Genomic DNA, 27,164 nt, shown 5'->3' on the forward strand with positions numbered 1-27,164 from the left:
AGGATTCGTCTAGTTCACCACGGAGAGGAGACATTGTGAGGGTAACATGCGATTTGATTTTAGTGTTGCGCCTGCGAGCGATTCATGAGCCCGTGTTTTCTCATCGGGAACAAGACTAAATGACCTTTGTTCTAGAGAGAAGGGCCTAATTGACCATGAGCCTGCAGTTTCGGTGGGAATAGCTAACCAACAAATATCTGGCCAAGGTCGTGGCAGCGTCACCCATGAGACAAACATCTAAGAGCATCTTCAATAGATGATGTTAAATTTGGTGCCCAAAAGTGGTATTAGAGTAGGAGAGGAAAGGGTTTTGGGCACCGGAAAATAATAACTACATGATTGGGTTTGGGTTGGACAATAGCATTTTTTGGTTCTAGACACACCAACGGGGATGCCCATCACCAATGGGGGTTTCTACCGTAGTGAAAAGTATCTTTAAGCGAGTAACAAGTAACTTATAGTTCACCTCATAGATAACATTACCATAACTCATAAGTCTAAGTTGAGATACCTTGTCTCGATTACTAACCTTTGATAATATTATAGTTGTTGTGTTCTTCCATCCCTCTAGAATGAGGAATGTGTGCGTGTGGGGCGGGGGGGGGGGGGGGGCTAGGTATTTTTGGATTGGGTTAGGGGCTTTGCTACCGTGTGTTTTTGGTCTCTGGCCTCAAAAAATATTTATTATCATGTTGCCTGCTCCAGATGCTCTAATTTTGTTGGCAAGAAAGATTAATGATTTTTGTTGGCAAGAAAGATTAATGATTTTTCAACACACGTGCAATTTTTTGTGATGAAATCACATTCGTGGAGGTGTTGGAAAAAAACAATTTTGATGCTCTAAAATGCTTCCAAAAACACTTTTTTTGGAGCATCTATTTAGTTTTTTTCCACCTCCATGAATGTGATTTTATCATAAATTTCCGCATGCATGTGAAAAAATATATCAATGTTTGTTGAAAAAAATCAGAATGTTTTGAATCTTTTACTAAATTTTTCAGAATTTACCGTTCATCTGAGGTCGAGCTCACAAACTCCACGGTAGGTGGTCTAGAAACATGGATGTGTTTTTTGTTATTTCTGTATTCTTTGTACTGTCATGGCATGATGAATAGATAGGAAATTTTCTCGCAAAAAAAACAATGAGCTGCTGCTAAAACAAATAAATTTGTACTGGTATGAATTGCACCAATACTACTATTATTCACTACGAAAGTAATCTTTACACCAGGTTCTTGGGACGTGGATAGCAGTCACAGAGAATAGAGCCATAGACCATGCGACGTGACAATAGAGTCGTAGACTCACAAAGCTTCACCACCCTCCATGTCCCCGCTGCCATCAATCAACTACCAAATCTTCCAACAAAAATCCTGCAACAGTTTCACCTCTTCCGTCCAAGTTTCCAATCGAAAGGTGATAATCCGCTAGGCGTCTCACATTTCGGTTCATATCTATCTATCTATCTATCCCTATACTAATTACATACTCCCAAAAAATTCCCACGTTAATTAGAATTTACGGACCATTAATCTGGTGGGGTCGAGTTATAACGGTGTAGATTTACTGAATTTATGGACCATTAATCTGGTGGGGTCGAGTTATAACGGTGTAGATTTACTGTTGGATTAAAACATGACAACCGACATGACTCCTTTCACCGTAATCTTCCCCTGGAGTTCTGAACGATACCAAATTAGGGATCTTTCCCTGACCTCTCTCTTCTTCACATCATGCAGCCGCCGCCGCCGCTGACATCCATCAAAATTGGCTATAGGCGCAAGCCTCTTCAGCCGATGCCTGCACACATCCTCCTCTGCCTGTTCTCTATTCCATCCTTTAATCTTCCATCCTCTAATCTTTGTTTGTGCATGTGTAGGTTCAAGTTGAGCTCCATGCATGAACGTGTCGGAAGGATTCGTCACTGTTCGCAAGCCGAAGCTGGAAGCAAGTACGATCAAGAATACTTCTTGATATTAGTTGTGCCTCTCATGCATGTCATAGCTGCCGGAAAAATCTTTGTTTACCTGTACGACTGTGCGTACGTACGCACTTGGTGTGTTTATAGCCGGAATCGATCAAACTACTTGGGTAGCTTGGCTATGTGTACATGCATGACAGCCTGGCCTTCATGCGATGTGAATCATAACTCAGCAATTTCGGTCCTCCTCCTTCTCTCTTGATAACTACAGTTGTTAAATATGATAGTCTTCTCCAGCTTTTTTCCGATGGATACTGAGATTGTACCATGCGTAAATACCTGCTGCAGCCTGCAGGAGCATGTCTAGCCATCGGAGACAAGCAGTACTTCACCAAAACAATACGAACAGCAGCAGTATTTTTCCAGTGATGACATCGTCCATGTCTATTGATGTGATTGGCGGATCACCACAGGTACTCCCACCTCAATAGATGTACTGATCTATGTAGCTGTTTTTGCATGAAACACTTCATGTATAGCATGCAAGCATCATGGCTATGTATTCCTGTATCAATCGTGTGTTGGGTTGCTATTTGCTGAAAGATGGCAATATTTCCCATCAGATCTTCCTCTTTGTTAGTTTCTTTGCAAGATAATTGTTGTGGTTGATTTGTTGACCAATTTTTTTGAAGTCATACTGAACCTGAAGCATGCCTGGGGGTTCTAAGTTCCTAATAATTATTCAGATGACTTATTATATAGTTGGACAGTTCCTACATCTGCATATATGCACGCCAGACTGTGCATGTTATCTTACAAATAAAGATATAGGGAATAAATAAATCTTCATACGCTATAGCTTCAAGATCAATATTTAATTGGGTATCTTTTAGCATACTTGCAGTTATTGGTTCATGTTTTTGCTTAGGGATTTATTCCGGAAGTGTATCAGTCAAGGCGAAGAAACTATACGTATTGTCTCTATTTCCAGCTCAACTATCAGTTCTGGGAGCTGACTTGAGCTTGCATGCTAGGTGCTCATGATGCGGTGGAGTTGCTTCCATGGCCATTCAAATAACCACCCCCTGCATCTGGTCGCAGCCATCACCCATGTTGCATGCGTAAGATTGATAAGAGATCGAATAGTGAAAAGAAGGTAGCCAATGTAGGATGCTTGCGGATGTGTTGCTATTTGACTACACACCTTGCATGTATGTGTTGTTTTGCTATTTATATCGTAAGATGGAACATCAAAGACCTGCCAAAAAGGACAGAACATCCAAGATAGGATTTACTCACCCTTATTCTCTATCATATATGTTGATTTCAAGTAAATAATGTTGCCCATCTAAATTTCTAATTGCGGAATGTAGGACGCTTCACTTTGAGCTTTGTAGTTGTTCTCTTCAACTTTATAAATAACTAATATTTATGTGATAAATACCATCTCACTTTGCATCTGATAGTCTATTTGCATGCACTTAGATTCTTTTTTGGTTATTTTCTGTTTCGATTTGGCTTCAGCTTCCAGGGGAAGCTAATATAGTATCATATGGATGCAACCAGCCGCAGGTTGTACAGACATGCAGTCCTAATTCACTGCACGCCTTGCATGTTTGATCCGTTTCTCATTATGTCGTAAGGTGGAATATCAAAGTGCTGCCAACAAAAACATATGGATTATCAAAGAGATGATGCTGTCAGCGCTATTCCCCTTCATATATGAGAGTTGTAAGTATACTTTGTTTCCCATCTAATTTTCTAATTGTAGAATATAAGATGTTGAACTTTGAGGTTTCCCATATATCTTCAATAGTTCTTCTTCTTAACGTTTTCAATTGGACGAACCTCAAAGGTGATTTATGTCATAAGATGGATTATCCAAGAGCTGACAAAATTGTAAGATCATTTTTTGCTGTTCGGATTTGGATTCCTAGGGTAGCTAATATATTATTTTTGTTGATGCAAAGGGCCACAAGCTCTACAGACTTGCATTCCTGTTGACTTCATGAGTGGATGCATGTTTTGTTCCTTATGTCGTAAGATGGGTTATCCAACAGGTGCCAAATTTTTTTTGATATTACAGGAGGGGATGTTGTCACCATTATTCACTTTTATATATGTGCATTGTAAGTGAACTCTTTATCCCATCTAATTTTCTAATTGTACCATGTAAGATGTTATGTTTTGAGAGATCCTATATATATTGTAGTGTTGTTCATCGAGATTTTTAATCAATCTTCCAGGAAGTTCGCCTTCATATATGAGGGTTGTTACTATATTCCCCCCCCCCCCTCTAATTGTACGATATCGCATGTTGCACTTTGAGGTTTCACATATATCTTCAATAGTTGTTCTTCTCAACCTTTTTAATTGGACGAACCAAGCCAATCTTTGCATGCAAATTTTTACGACCACTGCGATCGATGATGGCACCCAGTATCTTACATGGGTTTTAGTCCGAAGCTAATATTTCCATGAGAAAGATACTATTGATTTGAATCTGATAATCCAGTTCCATGCACACTTAGATAAAAAAAATTGTTGTTCGGAATTGGATTCCAAGGAAAGATAATATATTATCTGTGTTGATGTAAAAAGGGCACCGATTCTACAGACTTGCAATCCTGTTAGACTTCATGATTGCATGCTTGTTTTGTTCTTTACATGTAAGATGGATTATCCAAGATCTTCCAAAAAATGTATTATATAGGAGAGGATGTTGTCATCATTATTCACTTATAATGTGTGGGTCGTAAGTGAAATCTTTATCCCATCAAATTTTCTAATTGTGCGATGTAAGATGTTGCCGTTTGAGAGTTCCTATCTATCTTGCAAGTGTTGTTCATTGAGATTTCTAATTACTCTTCAAGAATTTGTTGATGTAAAAGACATGACGTCTAGGACTACATTGCAAGGCCACCCATATCACAAAATTAACTGTGGCTGAATCGCTTCATAACAAGTTATAAGGATAAGCGGGGAGCCCTTACTTCAAAGAAAAAATTGTAATGCATGACAAGTGCGGTGGAGATTAACCTACTTTCAAACAGGACATGTATCATGAGTATGGATATTGTGGATTCCATGAAGAATTTTGTCAACATATAGAAAGGTGCTATCGTGATAGCACGAAAACATTGTTTAGGTTGAAAACAAAATAGTAGAATCAAAGAATCCATTTGTTTGCTATTACTGACATTGGCAATTATAAAGTGTTTTTTTGCTTATATGATATAATTAACATTTGATCACATAGTTCATATTAAAGCTCTGTGGTTGCATCATTAGTGCCGGATAACCTAAAAGGTCCAGCAGTTAGTATTTAGTCATATGATGATTGCACAGGTATTTAGTCATCAACACTTGCACCTACATGGGGTGCATATTGTACATATTTACATCAATATTGAATATCTTAAAGCATTCTTTAGGCACACTTTCATACTTACCACATTTTTGTCATCATGTTTGTTCACAATATGTTGCTTATTCTCGATTAGATTACAATTAGATCTAAAAATATACCTTATATACCATTAGTTAGTAGACTTGGTATTATTATTGAGGCGGATATGATATTATGTTTGTTCATTGGTATGATATCATTAATTGTGATTAATTAGTAATACATAATTAACTCTCTAACAAATAAGATTTTAAGTATCTGACCAACCGCTAAAACATTATGAACAATAGTAGTTGGTATCTTTGAAATGTACATGAAATAACTAACATTATTTTATTTAGTAATATAGACGATCATTATGCAGTACTACTTCCGTATGTCTTCTTTGCCTTTTCAAATTGTTAGCTCTGTTATCTTATGGAAGACACACATGCGTACTATCCCGTGCGAATGCACGGGTTGGCGACTAGTAGGGTTTATTTTCTCACGTCTATGGCTCAGGTTCTTCATTTCCACCGAGTTCGAGCAGCAGCGGCAGGCGTGTCCGAGCGGAGTCCCGACAACTTCCAGGAAACCACCAAGGTTCTGGCTTGGGAAGCGCACCGCAGCAGCAGCAGCCATGCCGGCGCATGACGGCAACGTTGCGGAGAGGACATCTACGGTATGTCATGTACTACGAAGGTAGGGAAGAGCATGCTTGTGCCTGCCCTAGAATAATAAGGGCTTCAACATGCGTAAAGTGCCTGTAGAGACCGAGCTCCATTGAGCTTTTTATTTTATTTTTCTGTGAAAATACCTTTTCCACATTCTAAAAAAATCTGGATTTTTTTATGTAGACATATATTTATAGCATACATGTATAAAATTTCATGGACATATATATTCATATGTGATGTACACAAAAATGATAAATACACAGATTAAAATAGGTTTTTTCTTTGTTGTATTTGGGTCAGATATTTGTTTTTTGTGTAGCATGCAAATAATCAAATTAGTTGATGTAATTTTATACATACTTGAAGAATATTCATATGTATATGTAGAAAAAATGACATTTTCTAAGCTTTTGAATGACTTTTTTTTCAAAACGAGCTCCATAGAGCCCAGCATTGCAACGCCACACTACTTCAACGTGGTGGTGAAGTTCCTGCCGAACGCCTATGGTGACTTGCTTGCCTATAGCATTTTATCGTGCACTCAAGCGGCAGAGCCACGCGGTAAACTCTTGTTCATGTCCATCCTTCCCCATGGCGGCACTACTAGGAGTGTTCGGGATGTTAGGGCATCTCCAGCGCTGACCTCTAAAACCGGACATGGTTGGCCACCTGCACGTCCACCACCACGACCGCCACCTTCGTCTCCGTCGGCCTTCTGCTTCTTGAGCAGTGCCGCATTTGCTGCCCTTTGCTTTAAGGCGATGATTTTGCTGTGTTTCGAGTTGATCTTCTAGGCGAGTGTGATCGTTGGATCCTCCACAACGACCGTCTCCGGTAGCTTCTCCTGCGGGTCCATGCGTCGGCGGACGCGAGAAAGGACTGAAATTGGGTGGAGAGCAATGGGATCAAAGAGGAGAGTGGGGGAATTTGCCGTGGAAACAACACGGCCACCTACAAAAGCACGGGCTCCAACTTAGTTTTTGGTGGGCCTAGGGCATCGGAGTCCTATATGGCTCGTGTTCATACTCTCGCAGAGTCCCTCTCGTTTGGTTCCAGTTTGCAGAAAACTTGTGGTCCGGACTGCTCCACAGATCAATGAGGTCGGCATTGGATGGCATTCGGGGTTTCGACAGCTACGACCGAACAGATACCGACAGTTTGGGGACAGCCTTGGAGATGCCTAAAATAATCTTGTGATTAGATTGATGAGGTCCGAACGGGACCATGATGGAAGAAAAAGATCACGAACAGTTCGACTCGTTACCATTGCGATGTAGACTATAGGATGATATACCAGCTAGCCACTCGAATAAACTTTGGACAGAATCGGTGTACAGGGTGACGGCTGCGCGCGCAACGGGCGGCTCGTTGCTTCACTGACATCACTCTGGCCTCAGGCTTGCATCATGCCCGCAGGTACGTGGCTGTGCCACCAATCAAACGGTGTTCAGCATGGTTGCTGCAAGCCCTGATGCTAGACGTTTGCGCTGAATATATATGTCGTAAACATTTTTATATACTTTTACACATTCTATCACATTATATTTTCTAATTTGATATGTTCATCAACATTGCTATAACAACAATCCAGTAAGGCTGCAGGTACAATACAAATGCTTGCACAAATCATGTGGTTATTTACACACTTTATATTGCAGCAGCAAAATCCTTGTGGTCGTGTGCTTATTTGTGACTGAGTGTTTCTCTTATCACAGCGTTATACTATTATAAGCACTTTACTGATTAGTGTGTATTTGCAGTTTGTTATTCAATCAGTCTGCACTACCTTCGCTCGAACTTTAGGTGCTTGACGAAGATGAAGAAGAGTAAGGCAAAGAGGGCGATGACGACCAAGTGTAGGTAGGTGACAAGGTTGAAGTAGCGGCCCTCAAGGCCAAGGTAGCCCTCCAGGAACTCCTGCACCGTCTGGTCTGGTTGCCCTGGCACATGGATCAGCTCTGTCCGATCACCCAGTTGTGAGAACATGAGCCCGTATACTGTCCATGCCGCTGGGTTAGCCCAGTACACCCACCTCCACCATATCGGGATCAGCTGCATCCATATTGCCACAATTTTGTTGTTCGTTATGTTAGGCATGGAAAAAATATCATGTCCTTTCTAAAATATTTTCGTTTTCAGGGAAAGTTGAACCATGGATTATATTATGAGCCTATGTGTGGTTTACTTATAAATTTCATGAGTCCATCATAATTAAAGTGACATGGTTAGGGATATATATAGTAGTACCTCTCTTCCAATGATGAAACCGGAGAAGACATTCCAAAATACGTAGATAAGGAAGGACAATCCGGAAGCCATCTCAAGGTTAGGTGTTAGTGCCACTGTCATCATCCCATAGAGTGTGTAATACATGAAGCTTAGCATCATGTAAAGGAGAAACCAAAAGAGCTTTACGGTGGTCATCTGGAACCCAATCATTGGGTATACGATCATGGCAAAAACGAGTACTTGGACTATGATGTAAGGCAATTCAATTGCCATCTACAAACAGAAGCCCATCATTGGAGTTAAGAAACATATTCCAATCATTCTATGTTCAGATTATATATTCTAATTTTGAAGATGGTGACAAAGAAACATTACCTGAGCTATGGCGTAGGCCAAGGTAGAGTACATACCCGCCGCCTTTTCTCGGTAAAGAACAACTCTCTCCATTATCACAATCGGCTGCAAACTGATGCAATTATTGAATCCCAGGAAAAGTGCTGATCCAAATACAACTCCTAGTATGTTGAATACATCCTGTTGTTGTGTTCTGTTGCACATGAATACCAAGTTATGATCAAATTGAGACATGATAAGTTTGCATGAAAGAATAACATTAGTTTGTTGTCATTCATTCTTACATGGTTGAGCCAATTTTCCAGAATACAACTCCAAACAAAATTGATACAATGAACGTGTTTAGAAACCGAACACCATTGTGTTCTATGTTTTTCCAGTATGCACATCTTTGTTTCCATAGGCAAGCCATGTATTGTGCCGTAAAATTATGCCAGTACCCAGGGGGGAAATATAGATCCTCTGTGTTTGGTGCTGGGTGCCCAAGCTCCGCCATTAGAAGCATATTGTCCCTTCAGAAACAAGGTACACATTTGCCGTGTTATTCGTTTCCCTATGCCTCAAACACGTTAACAATATGGTTGATATAGCTTTATGATCATAATGCTTACCTGTATAGGTATGAGCTCCGATAAATTTCTGCGTAGTCCACTCCAATCTCATATTCTGTTGTGTGTGAACTTATGTCCAATACCCATGATGCTGGGTTTTGTCCCTCTTTTATTCTAGGAACACTAGGTATAGCCTGTGACAAAGAAAATTTGGTATTCTTGTGTACATATTTTGGATAGAGATTCACTATTAGGCAATCTTACCTCAAAATACTTGATCATGTTGCTAGACAATGGACCTAATGAACCACTATATATGATTTGACCGCCTCTTTTCATAAGCAAAAGCTGCAATAAATTGAATGCAAGTTGAGAAAGGTAAGATTATAGTATTTCTCATAATCATAACAGAAGGCTAAATGGCTATCATTAGCAAGTGATGAGGGCTAGCTAACTTTATTTGATGCTTTATTTTGGAAAAAAAATCATGGTTAGGTTCTATGTTATAAATAGTTGGATACTATTTTTCAATCTTTCAGTCTTAACATCACATGACCATTCTTTTTCCTTTCTTCATGTGCTAGAATAATTTCCTTTTACATGTTACAATATAGACTTACTCATACCTCATCAAAAGATTCAAATATCCCAATGCTTGGCTGATGTATTGTGCATACAACAGTTCGTCCAGTGTCTACTGTCTTTCTTATTGTTCGCATGACAACTGCTGCAGCACGGGCATCCAAACCAGTGGTCGGCTCATCCATAAATATGATGGAAGGGCTAGCTACCAGCTCCACGGCTATTGTTAGCCTTTTCCGCTGCTCGGCTGACAGGCCGGTTGCTCCTGCCATACCCACCATGGCATTCTTCAATCCAGTTAATTCCACTAGGTCCATTACTTCATCTATAAATATCTAAAGAATGTTTGAAGAGTAATCTTGTGAGATCTAATGTTATATATTAGCTTAAAATGGTAACAAAAATGCAAGAGGTCAATGCTCATACATCTCTTTCACGAGATTTCACGTTTGAAGGCAGTCGAAGCCATGCAGAGAATTGTAGTGACTCGTGGACAGTTAGGTTAGGGGAGTGAATATCATTTTGTTCGCAATAGCCCGAGATCCTTGAGAATGTTTCCTGCTTCTTCGGGTATCCTTCTATCATAATAGTACCTTCAATATATCCTCCAGTTTTTCTTCCAGCCAAAACATCGAGCAATGTTGTCTTTCCAGCACCAGTGATCCCCATCAGAGCTGTTAATACTCCTGGCCTAAAAACACCACTTACATCTTGTAGAAGTTGAAGCTTTTCCTCTGGTACTCCATACTTAATCATCTCCTGGTGGAAGATATGCATACATTTGGTCAACAAGTTACTAGAATGGATACTACTCCCTCCGTCCCAAAATAAGTGACTCAACTTTGTACTAGCTTTAGTACCAAAGCTAGTACAAAGTTGAGTCACTTATTTTGGGACGGAGGGAGTATTTAGTAGTGAGTTGAATGAATGCTTATATTCAGTATGTCACGATATGCTCGAGATCTCACCTTAGGCATATCAACAAAATAGTTGACATGATCAAATATAATGGAAAGAGGCTGAAACGGGAGGACAACTTGACTAGTTGATGCATTGCCAGTTCCAATTATATGGTTCTTGCAATCCTTCTTTGACTTCATTGCACTGGCATTAACTTGATGCTTGTGTGGAGCTGCATATCATAAACAATTAGGATGATTTTGTTTGCATTTTTGTTTCAATACTTATGTGTATTTTGATAGATTGGTATACATACACTGCATGAACTCCAATGCAAATATAGTGAGAATATTGAAGACCATAGAGAATCCAAATAAAATGATGACACAAATCCAATACCGGTGCCAATTTGTGAGCAACCCCCTGATCTTGAGGATAGCTTCACCAATTGTATTTGCATTTGCATAGTAAAATTCCTGTCATCATGAATGATCATCACCATTAGGTCATACATAAACTACATTGGCTCTATACACTGGATCAAGAGTGGTAGTTCAAATGACTGCTTACAGTATCCCATCTTTCATCAAGGAACTCATTTAGGGCAACGGCATTTTGTGCATAGGTGAATGGGGATGTCCAACAACCCCACTGCAACCATGGTTGAAGATTATCTATTTTGATGTACAAAACCAGTGAGCATATTAGCTCCAAACATGTATTCAAACATGTATTGTTTGTTATAGGGTTGTCATACATCTTAATCTGGCTAAAACATCTAACCTTTAGATATGACAAAGCCTCCAAATATGTACATTGCTATAAGAGCTGTGGTGCTTAGCATGTTTGCCATTACTTGTGTTCTTCCTATTGCTGCTAAGAAACGATAGAGGCCCATTGACATTTGATGTGTCGCAAAAAGTACCAAAAACTGCTGGATAAATCTGTAGGAAGCAAGGTAACTCTTTTATATTATTATTACAACGTATTCAAGTATTGTGGTCATTAGGTACTAAAATGGCCAACATGAGTACCTGACAAAAGAAGGTGCATAGCCAATCACATAGTACGTCAGGCTGGTCCAAAGACATGTCTCTACTAGTGACATTGGGATGTTGATGAGAAAAATTGAAAAAACAAGTGCCCATCCCGGCAACGCTAGTAACTCCCTTTGCTTGTAGAAAGTGGGGAGTCGCTTTATTGTCATTGCAATCTCAGTCATGCCATTAATATTTACTATAACAATAGCTATAAATAGGGACCCCATGTACTTGTTGGCGTCAAGTACATTTTTATGGTTCATATTTGTTCGAAGGAAAACCGTTGAAATCACAAAAGCCAGAATAACTATCTGTACAGTCTTGAATATATGAAGTGGGGAGTTCCTTTTGAGAAGTAGTACTTCCCTTGAAAAGCATGCTTTGAAAATATTCCATCTGGAGATACTCCGAGTTGCATTTGTTTTAATCTCATTGTGTTTTCCCATATTGTTTGGCATGTAGAGGTTATCTTCTACAAGTCGAGGGAGATAAGATGAATGAAAGGAATCTGCAAACTTTTCTATTGGCCAGTATTGATACTTATTTTCCTCATCAGTCCAATATTGCTTTTGATCCATCTTAGAAGTCACCTAGATAGATAGTGAAAAGTTATGTCATACATTATTATGGTAATACAATTATATATAGATTACTACATTCTGCGAATGGAATTGTGACTCATGTATTGCATGTGACTTGGTGGTATTAATGCACTAGCTACCCTTAATTTATTTTGAACATAACTTTGCTAAGGAATAAATTGTTAGCACTACTGATTTATTTAATAGTTCATTGTCAATAGAGTTGATATTCTAGTACCTCTTGAAGGAAATCAGCTACATTCTTCCTGTCCGGGCATTTGAATCCCATTGTTCCAAAAAAATTGATAGCATTTTCTCGAGGACCATGATACACAATTTGACCCTCGCATAATAGGATAATGTCATCAAATAATTCCAATGTCTCGGGAGGTGGTTGCAGCAATGAAATAACCACGGTGAGATCCATCATATGAGTCATTTGTTGGACAAATTTTAAAATCTCATATGTGGTTGAGCTATCCAGGCCTGTTGATATATCATCCATAAAGAAGCATCGTGCCAGACCAACTAGCATCTCTCCTACATCGAAAAATTCATCTTGTAACGCAACAACAATGATAAATTAAAATAATAATATTGATTATTTAAAAATATTTTATTTATTTAACTGTGGTACTGCCATCATCAAACATATTTCTTTTGTATAATTGCCTGTCTATAAGAATAGTTGGATATTTTATGCTATTAGTTTTATAGTATACTATTCATCACCGGTGGTGCTGAATGCAGCGTATTGCAATGTGGGAACCTTCAAGTAGTGTAGATAATTTCTAGTAACATCATTTTAATAGTTTCAAAAGATAGATTTATTTAATTTGAAGTATTTTAATTATTATTGCTTATAAGCTTTGCATACCAATTTCATCATGAAACAAGTTTGTGCAATTGGTCAAGCCATAGTCTCGATTGAGCTTGATTGATGTGGAAGAACATTTGCTCCACTTATGACCAATTGTTTTTTTTTTACTTTTTCTGATGATGATTAGTTATATCTAATAGTTAGGGTTGCTCTGTTTTAGTAGAATAAGTATCAAACCTAATATGGAACTTATTTTTTAGATAACAATATGGAGTTCAGCAGGAAGAGAAAATTATGTAGTATGTCATTGGCTCAATACCAAATATTATTTTTGTCGTCCATTTAATTGAACATATCAAAAACTTTATGTTGTCGCTTTGATTTTTTGTTAGGTTATAATGGTAGATTACTCATATGAACAAGGAATTTCTTCTTCTCCCAAAGACCATTCAGAATTTGATCCCTGGTGCGAACGAGTGAGAACAAAGTGTGTAGAAAAGACTTGTGTTGATCTGTGAGGCCAGTCTAGACCCCGCCAAGTGTAATGGCATGAACTACCTTATGTTTTATCAAGAAATATTGTGCACAATATGGAGTTTATTGTGATAAAATTTTACTTGTACAAATTAGTATGATAAAATTTTACTTGTGCGAATTAGTATGTATGATGAATTGGAAAATGCACTCTAGAAAGTGGGGACAAAGGGTGATGGGAGGAAGAAGATACATAGTACACAAAATAGAATGCTTACCGATTGTGGCTCTTTTCTTTTGTCCTCCTGATATGCCTCTTCTCAACTCATCCCCCACTAGGGTATCAGCACAATCAGACAAACCAAGTATCTGCATTTTACACATTTTTTTTATTATGTTACTAAGACATGTGTTAAATTGAGATATTACAAAGTTACCTTGATAATATAGTTTGTTATAAGATTGCTTCCTTCTCCGAAGGTGATAGTCTACATAAAAAGTATTTTAGTAACTGTGAATGGATTTTAGTTTTACCAAAATTGGCAGAAAATAAAATTATATGACCTTCATAAATAAGTCAAGATCTTGGTCCACTTTGTTGATGTGACCATGTTTCTTTATTAAACCTTCTCCTAGCATCCCTAAGGTGGAAATTAAAACAAGAATTGTATATTAGTATTTTGTCACAAGGAAAAGAAACAATTTGAACATCTTCAAGGGTATTTCTTCAGTTATGTTGTCTAGATTTTTTATAGATCAGCTCATTCCTATATGCTAGAAATAAAGCTATATAAGACAGGTAACACTAGTAGCACACGATGCCCAAGAGAGTGCCTCACCAAATTCATTATTAGTTCCCAACATCTTGGATGAGAAATCAATCGTCTCCCTGACGGTCATCTCAGAATTGTGAAGATCATATTGGCTAATATAAGCATGCATATATTGAGGTGTTGAGAAATTCACTTCTTGCCCATTGTACATAACCTTTCCTTTGAGCTATTAAGAGAAGTGACATCAGGAAACACACAATTTTGGTTAACCAATGCTTTTCATGTTAGTAAGTGGTTTTAGTGGATAGTAAATAACATAGTCTACCTTCAAAGAAGAATCCAACTTCCCTGCAAGTGCTTTTAAAAAAGTTGTTTTCCCAGAACCAGGTGCTCCTAGAAGAAGTGTCATCCTGATTATGTTGGACCACAAAATTTCAAAATGGCGGGTGAGTAAATTAGTGAAAGATGAATCTTTTATTTTGGAACTTTATGGAAGTGCATTTGTCCAACAGAACACTTAATCTGAGATAAATAGTTTCTATAAATAATCATTATTGATTTAGTAAGAGTAGGCACATGCTTACCGTGATGGACTAATTGTCCCGCTCGCTCCATTTATAATTTTGATGGGTTTTTTCCTTGCAGTACACATGTGTGAATATGTTGCTAATTCCTACATAATAAAGAAAATTAGAATGAGGGTTCTAAATGTGATTTGTGGAATAATATGTTAAACTACATGACACCATGCATGTCGTTTTGGTTTGGAAATAAACTTATGAACATTTTTTAATCAAGTCCTGGAAAATGCATGCTAGAGATGTACTTTTTTGAATCATGTAGGAGAACTGTATGTGATCATAACATGAGTAAAAGATAGTCTTAGCAGTACAACGAGGGGCGGCAAAACCAAAATACCCTAAAACGACCGACCATGGAGTGTTAAAAGAAAATCTAACAAACCTACGATGTAGACAAGACAAAACAACTACTCAAGCAATCCCAACACAAACCAAAACCTCATCACAAAATACCAGTCAAGGCGCTTATCGCCAGCTCTCCTCCATTGACAAGCATCACATTTGATCTACTCAAAATATGTACTTTGATCTCCATCATGGTAATTTTTTCTTGATCAATTTGAAATAGGTTGACGTACATGGAATTGTCATCGCAACTTTCTCGATATTTTGTAATACCATACATCCTAACCCTGCGCTAGAACTACTATTTCACAAAAAGGTCATTTCCCTTTATGTGGTTCACAAACTAATAACCCACTTCTCATTTTTCATTACAGTTTCCAAATTCCAAAACCATGAGTTTTTTATGGTGCCCTCTAGTAAATATAGACGGTCTATTCTTACCAGTTGAAAGGTTAAAATCAACATATACTGCTCCGATAGGCAAGCAGTATCAGCCACCATCAGAAAGGAAGCATTAGCGGCATTAACGGATTTAGGGATAAAAGTTCACAAAAAAGACTACGCTTGTGCAGGGCGGGTGGTGAGATGCGGAACACTGGCCCCCCATCAGTGCAGAATGTTGCAGTTGTCCCCGATACCACCGACATTCAAGTGAGCGAAGACATTTGATAAATTATGGCTTCATGTAGAACAAAATTCTAGCATAGATACTTGATTTTGGTGGATTGAACAATTTCCTCTCAAGTCAACACACATGCTTTGCCCTGAAGTACCAGTGAACTCAAAACCTGATACATAAACTAATCTAGAACATTGACAATTGCAGGCAACTCTACATGCACTAAGTTATAGCATTTACAATTTTCTCAACAAATAAGCATAACATCCACAATTGGACATGGGCACCATACTTTGTTTTTGTTTAGTTACTTCAAAATGGTTCATTGCCCAATGTCCTTCTCCGATGCATTTGATCTTCTACTCATTGGTTCTTACTGGACAAGAGTAGTAGTATCTTGGGTGACACCGATATTCTACTTATTGATTCGCTACATCTAAACTGTGCCTAAAGCGTATGTATTATGTGTGTAACACATAATTATTCCATAAGCTGAGAGCACCTGAACTACAGTAGTGAGAGCCGAGAAAACCAGCACAAGAGGACCGAGCGAAGATGTGGCTAGGGCGTAGCAGCATTAACCACGTGGACCGAGGAACTCGACACGTAGTGATTGTGACAAGGAGTCATCCTATTCCATGAATAGAGTGGAGTGGCCGTTAAACACGTGCATCGCTCGACCGTGGGCCGGCCCATTCTCCGATAACACTCAACTATTCTCTTTTTGCCGTATTTCCAGATTTTTTGTGAGTTACATACACAAGTAATGGGACAAGCCTATACGGAGTGGTCCTAACTCATCCAAGGCCTCTTAAACACATGCCCAGCTTGTCTATTTTATTCTGAAAACAAAATGTATATATACGTTATAGAAAAAATTGCATGTGTTTAAAACATGTTCATGAAACTTTTAAAAATGATCAGGGATTTTGAAGATGTCCATGAATTTGAAAAATGACAAACGGATTCTAAAAAGATGTGTGTGATCTTTCCAAAAATATTTAAAAATTTAAAAATGATCATGAATTTTCAAAAAAAAAACACATAATGTTTTTCAAAAATGAACTACTATTTTTGAAATAAAAAATTGTTTATAAAATCATCACTAATTAAGAAAATGTTTGCAGATTTCCAAAAAGTTCATGCATTTAATTTTTTTAAACAATTTTAAAAAACATCCACAAATTTTAAAATTGTCCATTATTTGGAAAAATATACATGAAAGCTTTAACAAAATCATGGATTTGAAAATCGTCAATGCATATTTTGACAAAAAAAATGCCCATCACTTACTTGAAAATGTCCAACGCATATTTAAAAATGATAATAACGCATTTAGAAAACAACAATCGTGTATTTGAAACATGTTCATAACGTATAAGAGAAAACATTGTGTATTTGAAAATATCCATCATGTATTTGAAAAGTGTTACTGCCTCTGATCCGAATTAATTGATGCAGCCTCAATACAATGACTGTTTTACATTGTAGTATTGTATTTAGATAGCATCATATATTTGAAAAAATTGTGCGTTTTTGAAAAATAATGCTCACCCGTGTATTATGATTTGGTATTGTTAGACTTGTATCTGAAATTATTTAATCATATTTGAAGAAAATGTAAAATATGTATAGAAAAAAATGCTAATCTGGTATTTGAAATGTTATTCAAGAATTTGAAAAATGTTAAATGTATACAAAAAATGTTTACCATGGATTCAATAAATGTTAATCTTGTATCTGAAAAATATTAATCATGTATTAGATTAGATATATACCAAAAATGTGTGTAGAAAAAAAATGAAAACCAGAGAGACAACAAAAGAAAACCAATAAAAACGAGAAAAAAACAAAAAAAAAATAAGAAAGAAAAGAATTTTTTTACTGAAAAACAAAAAAACCAAAGAAAAAAGGTAAAACTAGAGAAAGAAACAATGAAACTAGTGAAAACAAGAAAAAGGAAAAAAAAGAAAATATAGAAACTAGTAGATAACATGAACCGGATGGTGACCTGGTAGTTAGCAGCGCTACGCCGCAACCAAGACATCCCAGGAGAGATTCCCACACGAGCATTTATCACTAGTCTATTTCTTTTAGCGTGAATAGGTTGGCTCGCAGTTGTAGACGCTTCAGGCGAGACCCGAAGGAATACTCACTACAAAACCTTTGTTATATCTAGATTTCTCTTGGACCAAGTAGCACAATAGCTAGCACCATGGGGCCAAGCCTCTTGCCCCTGTCTTGAGCCAATTATTTGGGAGAAACATATAATCAGTATGCTCCTAAGCCAACCGGTATTCAGATGGTTTTATTTATTGATTACTAAATTTATTTTCAAAATGAGGAAAAACAGAATATTTTTTTGAAATTATTCCAAAAAAAATTAACAACATTGTTTATGAAAACATTCCAGGAATTTTGAAAATGTTCTTCAATTTTAATTTTAGAAAAAAATTGTTCACATATTTTGAAAATGTATGCTACTTTTTAAAAAAATTACATAGTTAAGAAAAGGTTCATATTTGTTTTTAAAAGTACTTCATAAATTTTACTTGTTTTCAGAAATTATCATTAATTTAAGAAAATGTGCATCGATGTCAAATATGTTTGCAAATTTTAAAATATTCAAGGGTTTTCATTGAAAAAATAATTTTATTAAATTTAGAAAAGATAACAAAATAGATAATAACACAAAAGAAAAAATTGTCACTAAAAAATAAATTAGATATAGAAGAAAGAAAAGGAAAGCACACACCCCATCCCCACACAGAGCCAGGTCAAGAGTCGGAGTACACATTTATTCCTTATCTGCCCGTTACATGCGGAATAGGATGTACGGGTGACGAGCGACAAGCACGTCGAGGATATCGACGAGGGGAGTGCCTATGTCTCATAGGTTTTTTTTAGGCTACGTCACGAGGCTTTATTAATTCGCCACAATGTTTACAGGGACGGAAGGTAGGTTCTCGGGATAGCCTAACCAGACGCGGCGGCCACCACCGAGAGATAAAGCATGCCTCGCTAAGTTGTGAGCTTCATAATTGTAGCGAGACCAATGTGGAGCTTGCCTGCAACACATGCCACATGGGCCAGGACCACGCTATGGGCGCTCGCAATTTTTTTTTCTGTTCACAATGTGCGCGTTTTTTTTCGTTTTGTGTTATGTTTTTTTGTGCCTGGTGTTTTACTGGTTTTCTGGAGGGTGTGGTAGCTTATGGTGTCCAGTTTCTTTTCTAATTAACCTTGTCATTTTTATTTATTTTTAGTTTTTTCCTTGTTTTTAGTTTTATTTTCTTATTCTTATTTCATCTTTCATTTTTCTTGTCGATTTTCTTGTTTCTTGTTTTCTTTTCATTTGCTTCTTATATTTCTATTTAGCATGTAATTAAAAATATATTCATATTGTATTAAAAATGATCAGCGTGTATTGAAATAAGTTCATCACGTATCTTGAAAATTGTTCATCGTGTATTAAAAAATGACCATCATGTATTTTTAAAATGTTAACAGAAACTCAGCATGAATTCAAAGGGATGTTCACCCCACATTCATAAAATATTCAGTGTGTATTAAAAAATTAACATGTATTTTGAAAATGTTTGATGTGTATTAGAAAATTATTCACCATTTTCTCAAAAATGTCCATGATGTATTAAAATTTATACAACAAACATTTAGAAACCATTCAATGTCTGTTAAAAAAAATTATTGGGTATGTTGAAAATAGTTCAACAGCTATTAAAAATGTTACTTTTGTATTTTAAAAAGTTCATCGTGTATTGAAAAAGTATTCAGTGTGTATTATAAAGAATTTTCAGCATGTTTATAAATATAGTATTCAGGTCGTATTAGACAATCATTTTTATTCTAAAAATGTTCACTGCGAGTGTTACAAAAAGTCACCATCTACTGAAAAATGTTCATCATGTATTAGGAAATGTCCACATGTATTTAAAATATATTCAACATGTATAAAAACAAGTTCATCGTGTATCTAAAAAATAGTTCATCATGTATTAAGAAAAGTTCCTTGTGTTTTTAAACATTTTGATCATCTACTAAAAAGTATTCATCATGCATTTTATGGAATATTCATCATACTTCAAAATTTTCAACACACATTGCAAAAAAAAATGCTCGTTTATTTTCAAAATGTATATTGTGTTTATAAAAAATATTCATCGTCTGCTATAAAAACGGTCATTATGTGCTAAGATTATACACCCTGTATTTTGAAAGAGTTAATTGTGTGTCAAAAAAATGTTTCATCATTTATTTTGTATATGTTCATGTAACTTAAAAATATGTTCACTACTTAAAGAAATATTCATGTAAAATATTAAAAAACACCTATTTTATCAAATCTTTATATAATTTCAAACAATGTTCACACGTTTTAAATAATATTCTTGTATTTTTCAAATAGAAAAGGAAAATAGAAAATATAAATATAAATTAAACAAAGGCCGAAAGACACGATACAAAAACATTATAATGTTCTTGTAATTTTTAAGGAGTGCTCCCATTTTTGTTTCTTGTATTTTTAAGAGATGTCCAAATTTATTTTTTTTAAATGCGTTGAACTTTTTTGAATACAGGATGTACATTTGCAATACGTGATGCACAATTTTTTAAACACAATGAACCTTTTTAAAACACTAGACCAACAAAAGATAAAAATCTTGTATATTTAAATATAGAAATTTATTTGAAGAAATGCTGAACATAATAATAAAGTAAAAAATGAATAAACTAAAAAACCAGTACACAATAGAAAGAGGAGAAATGCATTTAAATTAAATATACATGGCTTGTAATGTTTATTATGAACATTTTTAAATACATGATGAAAAAATCAGATAAGGAAAGAAAAATAAAAAGGAAACATGAAGTAGAAAATGTAACAAGAAAAGATTGATGAAAAAGGAAGGAAAAACAAAAATAAATTAAATTAAATTAAATTAAAACAGAAACGCAAAGAAAAGAAAACTGGCATACATGACCTGCCACGGGTGCAAGTCTTGTACAGAATTTGTGCAAACCATCTTACATATGCGATAGCGTGGGGGTTAGCCAAAAGGACTTGAAAAGCAATGTGCAATATCGTAAAACAAGTAGATCTGTCGTGAATATCCTCCAACTCTCCAATGCAATGTGCAACACCTCACGGTACGTCGTAAATATCGATTGACGGTTGTGACTAATATGCCAACTCCTTCAAGCCCTTGTACAATTGTAGGTGCTTAGAAAGATGCTTAGTAAAATAAACTGAGTTTTCTTAAGCACCGTTGTTTATTTCTAGCGGAGGGATGCTTAATTAAGTGTCTATCTCTACAAATAAGCACCGGTGCTTTGAGAAAAACTGATTTATTTCTCGAAGCATCTTCTCTAAGTATCTTGCATTGTACAATCCCTGTAACCACAATCGGATACTCATAGTTATGCTTAGTTGATTAACAGGACCACGAGAGTTGGTTAACTCTTCAAGTCAACTGCCTACGGTATGTGCAGCTAAACTGCTGATTAGCTTTTTTTTCGAAAAAATGCAGAATACCAGTAGGCAGCATCACGTTAATTAATTTTGATGTTTTTGGCCTTAATTTGGAGCTGGAGTGTCCCTTTCATTTATTTATGAGAAAAGTATGTTTTTGGTCTCTCAAGTTCCCCAAAAGTATAGACTTGGTCCCCCAAGATTTTTTAGTACACAATTGATCCTTCAAGTCTTTAAACCGGATAAGTTTTGTCGAAAACCAGATTTTGACCACTTTGGTAGGGTTACTGCCCAGATTTTGACCAGATGAACGGTAAATTCAAAAACAAATCAAAACAATTTCAAAAAGATCTGAATTTTTTGGACATCAAATATGGTTACATGCGCAAGGTGCATGCCAATTTTGGTGGTCAGTCGACACTCAGGAGATCGTGGCAAAAAAAAAACTACTCTAAGTGAATAGTATATTCAAACAAATAGCAAAAAGATAAAAATATCTGAATTGTTTTGGCACCTAAGATACTCGGGTGCGTTATGTGCTTACACTTTTTTGTTGTGAAATGACATCCGACGAGCTCTAGCAAAAAAACAAAATTTTGCTAATTTTTTGTGAGCGAAAATCTACCTTTTGCCACAAGCTCCTCCTGAAGAAAAAATGCACGGGCCTGGTGCGCCGGAGCATACTGAACCCCATAAAATTTCCCTTTTTTTTATTTTTTCTGAATTTACTGTTCACCTAGAGTAGATATTTTTTCTCCACGGGCTCCTCGAGTGTCGAAAGACCACGAAACTGGCAGGCACCTTGCATGTAAGCATATTGTATGCCAAAACATTTATGTTTTTTTTTGGAATTTATTGTTCATCCGCACAAAATCTGGTTTTGGACTAAACTTACTCGGTTTTGAGACTTGAAGGACCAAATGTGTACAAAAAAATCTTGAGGGACCAAGTCTATATCTTTTGAGAACTTGAGGGACCAAAAACATAATTTTCTCTTTATTTATTGAGTGATGTAATGTGATCGGATCTGTAGGTCTGTACATAACTACTCCGGTTCCGAAATGTGATCGGGGTATGACCCATAGATCCGAAATGTGATTGGATCGTGTTGTCTCATAATATCCTGGATTACCGTTAGGTGATGGTTGTTCTGCCCAGAACCTGCCGCTATAGTGCAGCTAAATAGCTCTGTTAGGTAGGTCTGGTTGGAAAATACCTAGTTATATCAACTTTTTTCAGCAACTACTCTCCCCATAAAATAAAAGTTGTACTAGATCAGCGACATTTTTTTTGGGGATGGAGGGAGTACTTTTTTATCAACATATGATCATGTTATTTTTTTTTATCAAAAGGGGTTTCCCCCACCCCACTTTTATTAAAAACGGGCACACGCCATGTTTTTTATGATCATGTTATTTATGTTTTTAATGGGCATACGCCATGTTTAGCACTGTGTCTTGTGATTAAAGAAGAGTTGGCTAAATCAGTGCTCCCTAATTCAGTCTATCCTAGTGTATAAGCAATAATGGCCTCGGTAGAAAACAATGCTTTGTTGGAGAGAAGTAGTTGGATAATGTTTTTTCTTGTTTGGTAAGCCTTACCTATGAATCAGTTCATCCCAGAAGATCCTGCCCACAGTGCAGCTAAATAGTTCTGTTTAAGGTAGCCTTTTTTTATTAGCGTTTCATGTTTAAGGTGGGCCTGGTTGGGGCAACCCTATTTGTATCAACATTTATTTGAGCAACTATCTGTACCAAACAACACATGGTCGTGTTTTTTTTATGGACATGTGGTCGTGCTCTTTTTAGGTACATATATGGCCACGTTCTGTATATTAGTGAATTACAACAAACTGATATTCTGTCTTATACAAGATTAAACAATATTAAAAAAACGAGACGGCCAAATCAGTAGTATTGCTCTCTAATTTAGACCTTCCTCCGAGAGAGAAGGCGCTGCCAAATCTCTCTTGGTTGCAATGCATTATGCATATATTGCCAAGCATCCGACTATATATCCACGCATAAAGCAACTGTTTTTCTTTTGCCAGAAACAGCATATGTTATACAGTAGTATTTTTTTAGGGTAGTATATATGCATACCTGGGCAGCGTTGACGGCGCAGTTGAACAGCGTTGGCAGCGTGCGGCGGCCCACGGGCACGTCGGCCTCCACGGTGAGCTCCTCGAACCGCACCTCCACCTTCTCCACGCCGACCCCCAGCCTGCGGAAATCTCAGCCCGAACTCAGAATCCAACAAAGCCGGCGAGCTCAGTCGATCCTTGCATGAGATCGTTGCATGCATACCTTTCCTTCTTCTCGCGGAGCATCTCGAGGAAGCGGCGGTTGTCCTCATGGGTGAGCGGCGGCGGCGGCTTGCGCATCTCCGGCGCCTGCTCGGCCTCCCTGCTGTACTCCATCATCCTCTCGAAGCCAGAGACGATACCTCGTTCCTCGCCTCGTTCAGCCAACGGCGGCCGTGATTGCTTTGTCCTAGACGCCGTGTCAATGGGCTTGCACGTGCATGGGCATATAGTTTGTATAAGCAAGGGAAGATATATTTGCGATTTAAGGTGTTGAGTACCACCTCATATATAGAGTGGACTTCTACGCTGAAATGCTAGTTAGGAAGGACTGACTACGGAACAGTACGGATGGAGGTGGCTTACACCTGCCAAACCTTTTGGAAATACATAATAAATATTTTTTAAATATACACGGAACATTTATGCAATGCGAGAGATGATTTTTACATACTCTTTCCGTTTTAAAATAAGTGTCTTAATTTTATACTAACCATAATACGAAGTTATACTAAGATTGAAACACTTATTTTGAGACGAAGGGAGTACATGCTAACCATTGTTTTTTTTTTTGAAGAACCGACAAGAGCACTCCCTTTTCGTATAGAAGAAATAGGAGAAAAAACCCATGTGTGAAGAGATGCACACGTTTTGAAGGGAGCATGGCCAACCGTAGTAAATATGACGGATACGAGCTTAGGCCACACCTACAGGGAATACGTCAATACCAAACGCCCTCTCTCTTTGCTTGATATCGTCATAGCATTGCCACCTCATAGTACGTCATGCAGAACCTGTGAAAATACGCCTGCTACTCTCCTTCCAAATATTCCACAAAGCGTAGATAAGCCTCCCACTATTAGCCATTATTTAATACATTGTGAATACTTTTCTAAGTAGACAACGGCTATTTTTAGAGATAGATAAGGTACATTTTTAATATACAACGAGCACTATTTAATGCACAATGAATATTTTCTAAATACATGATGAACATTCTAAAATACGATCAATATATTTTAATTTATGCTGAATATTTTCAAACACCATAAAATATTAATACACTATGAATACTTCTAAAAGTACATGATGAATACTTTTTAATACACAAATAAAAAATAGAAAATAAAATAAAACAAAAATGAAATAGGAAAAATACAAAAGTAATAGAAAATAAAAGATAATTAAAAAAAGATGAAAATGATAAGAACAAACAGGTTTGCAAGTAAAACCACACGAAAAATCGGTGTGCAAAAAAGAAGACAGGAGGAAAATGTGCATGCGGTCTACTACTTGGCTGTCCTAGATTGGGACGATATATAGGCGACCGAGCCATACATCTCACAATAGGCGAAATATAGTCAACTCGTCCGAGTATATGCGATTAAGAATTCCCCATACTCGTCCCATCAGTAGGCATTGGCTCAGGGCATTTAGTGCAGTTTTCGGTTGGCTGCGCCACCATGTGAGTTTTTGGTTGGCTGGGCCACCAGACATGGACTAAATTACAATTTTTTTGTAGGGAACATATTGAATTTGTTCCACCTACTAAAAAACAGATAGTGGCTGGAGAAGGAAGACAATAGCACAACCAGGTTAAAATGGTACACTAATTCCCCATGTTCAGGATGCACACACAGCAGAATGTCTAGCAATGAAATATGGCCTCATGCTAGCAAACGAACTAGGATTCCACTCTATTCAGATTGAATCGGACTCAATTGAAGTGATTGATGCTTGTTCAGGGCAAGAATGAATATGGAATGGAGCCTCAACGATTTATGCAGAATGTTTTATCTTAGCAGGCATGATTGGTTCAGTGCACTTCTTACACTGTAATCGCGAAGCAAATATGGTGGCACACAGCCTAGCTAAGTATGCTTATAATAGTAATAGCTCCTGTAAGTGGGTCGATGAACCCCCAAATTTTCTAGTTCTTGATCTTACAAACGATGTAACCTTATTACAAGTTCAATAAAGCAGTCATGATGGCATTTCCTCAACAAAAAAAAAGGTTAAAATGGTACGTCTAGTTGCACCACATAGGAATACATGATTCATTTTAGGCATTATGTGTTTGCCATATATAGTTTAATAAAAAAATTAAATTAGGAGGTATGGGTTCGGTATTAAAAAAACGTTGCTTGCTTAGTTTTTTTTCAGGATAACTTGCAATCTATTCATCAACTGTCAAGATAGTACAAAGGACACCAGAAGTAAAAAATACATCTAGGTTCGTAGACCACCAAGCGACGAGTATCAACACTAGAGCGAATCGAAGGCATGTCGCTGTCTCTGCCCCTCCCTCATCGGATTCACGCAAATTTGTAGTAGTAGACAGTTGGAAAGTCATCGTGCTAATGCCCCATAGGACTGGCGCACCAGAACAGAAACCGCTGCCGATGAAGAGAAGCATCTCCAATGCCGACCCTCAACCCCCCCCCCCCCCCCCCCCGCATTCGTCCGGATAGCGGAAGCCATCCAACGCGGTCCTGTATCGGTCCGCAGCGTGATAACACACAAGTATAGGGGATCACAACAGTTTCGAGGATAGAGTATTCAACCCAAATTTATTGATTCGACACAAGGGGAGCCAAAGAATATTCGTGAGTATTAGCAGTTGAGTTTTCAATTCAACCACAACTGAAAAACTTAATATTTGCAACAAATTATTTAGTAGCAAAGTAGTATGATAATAACGGTAACCGTGGAATAGAAATAGTAACAGTTTTGTAGTGATTGTAACACTAGCAACGGCGAAAGTAACTTAGCAAAAATCAATATGTGAAAAGCTCGTAGGCACTGGATCATCGACGGATAATTGTGTTGGATAATATTCATCATGTAGCAGTTATAACCTAGGGCGACACAGAACTAGCTTCAATTCATCAATGTAATGTAGGCATGTATTTCGTATATAGTCATACGTGCTTATGGAAAATAACTTGCATGCCATATTTTGTCCTACCCTCCCGTGGCAGCGGGGTTCATAAGGAAATCAAGGGATATTAAGGCCTCCTTTTAATAGAGAACCGGAACAAAACATTAGCAGTTAGTGAATACATGAACTCCTCAAACTATAGTAATCACCAGAAATAATCCCAATTATTGTCACCTTGGGGTATGCGGATCTTAACTCATAATAGATGCATATAACTTTGCAAGATAGGATCAAGAACACAAATATATTCATGAAAACATAATAGGTTTATATTTGAAATCATGGTAGTCGGGCCCTAGTGACAAGCATTAAGCATAACAAAGTCATAGCAACATCAATCTCAGAACATAGTGGATACGAGGGATCAAGTCCTAACAAAACTAACTCGATTATATGATAAATCTCATCCAACACATCACCGTCCAGCAAGCCTACAAAGGAATTACTCACTCCTGGTGGTGAGCATCTTGAAATTGGTGACAGAGAAAGGTTGATGATGACGACGGCGTCAGATTCCACCCTCCGGAGCCCCGAACGAACTCTAGATCAACCCTAACGATGAAGAACAGGAGGTGGCGGCGAATCTGTATCGTAA

At 37.2% G+C, this 27,164-nt stretch overlaps 1 protein-coding gene across 2 annotated transcripts; it reads right to left on the bottom strand.

The window, feature by feature from the left end:
• Positions 1 to 7,505: 7,505 nt before the first annotated feature.
• LOC123105847 (ABC transporter G family member 45) lies at positions 7,506 to 23,884 on the bottom strand. 2 transcript variants are annotated; one of them, XM_044528008.1, is made up of 22 exons: positions 23,633 to 23,862; positions 23,429 to 23,549; positions 14,875 to 14,963; positions 14,616 to 14,700; positions 14,357 to 14,516; positions 14,082 to 14,158; positions 13,955 to 14,005; positions 13,796 to 13,886; positions 12,462 to 12,760; positions 11,637 to 12,232; positions 11,386 to 11,546; positions 11,173 to 11,276; positions 10,919 to 11,078; positions 10,671 to 10,834; positions 10,129 to 10,461; positions 9,747 to 10,037; positions 9,385 to 9,468; positions 9,181 to 9,314; positions 8,854 to 9,081; positions 8,591 to 8,762; positions 8,234 to 8,488; positions 7,506 to 8,038 (listed from the first exon to the last, which is right to left on the bottom strand). In XM_044528008.1, the coding sequence occupies exons 1-22, from the start codon at positions 23,746 to 23,748 to the stop codon at positions 7,769 to 7,771; spliced, it is 4,041 nt and encodes a 1,346-aa protein (XP_044383943.1). In that variant the 5' UTR covers positions 23,749 to 23,862; the 3' UTR covers positions 7,506 to 7,768. The 2 variants fall into 2 exon arrangements, with proteins under 2 accessions (XP_044383943.1, XP_044383942.1); XM_044528007.1 differs by having other exon boundaries at positions 7,507 to 8,038; positions 12,462 to 12,763; positions 23,633 to 23,884.
• Between the last annotated feature and the right edge of the window lie 3,280 nt (positions 23,885 to 27,164).

This window comes from Triticum aestivum, chromosome 5A (genome assembly GCF_018294505.1).
Source record: "Triticum aestivum cultivar Chinese Spring chromosome 5A, IWGSC CS RefSeq v2.1, whole genome shotgun sequence".
Lineage (NCBI taxonomy): Eukaryota > Viridiplantae > Streptophyta > Magnoliopsida > Poales > Poaceae > Triticum > Triticum aestivum.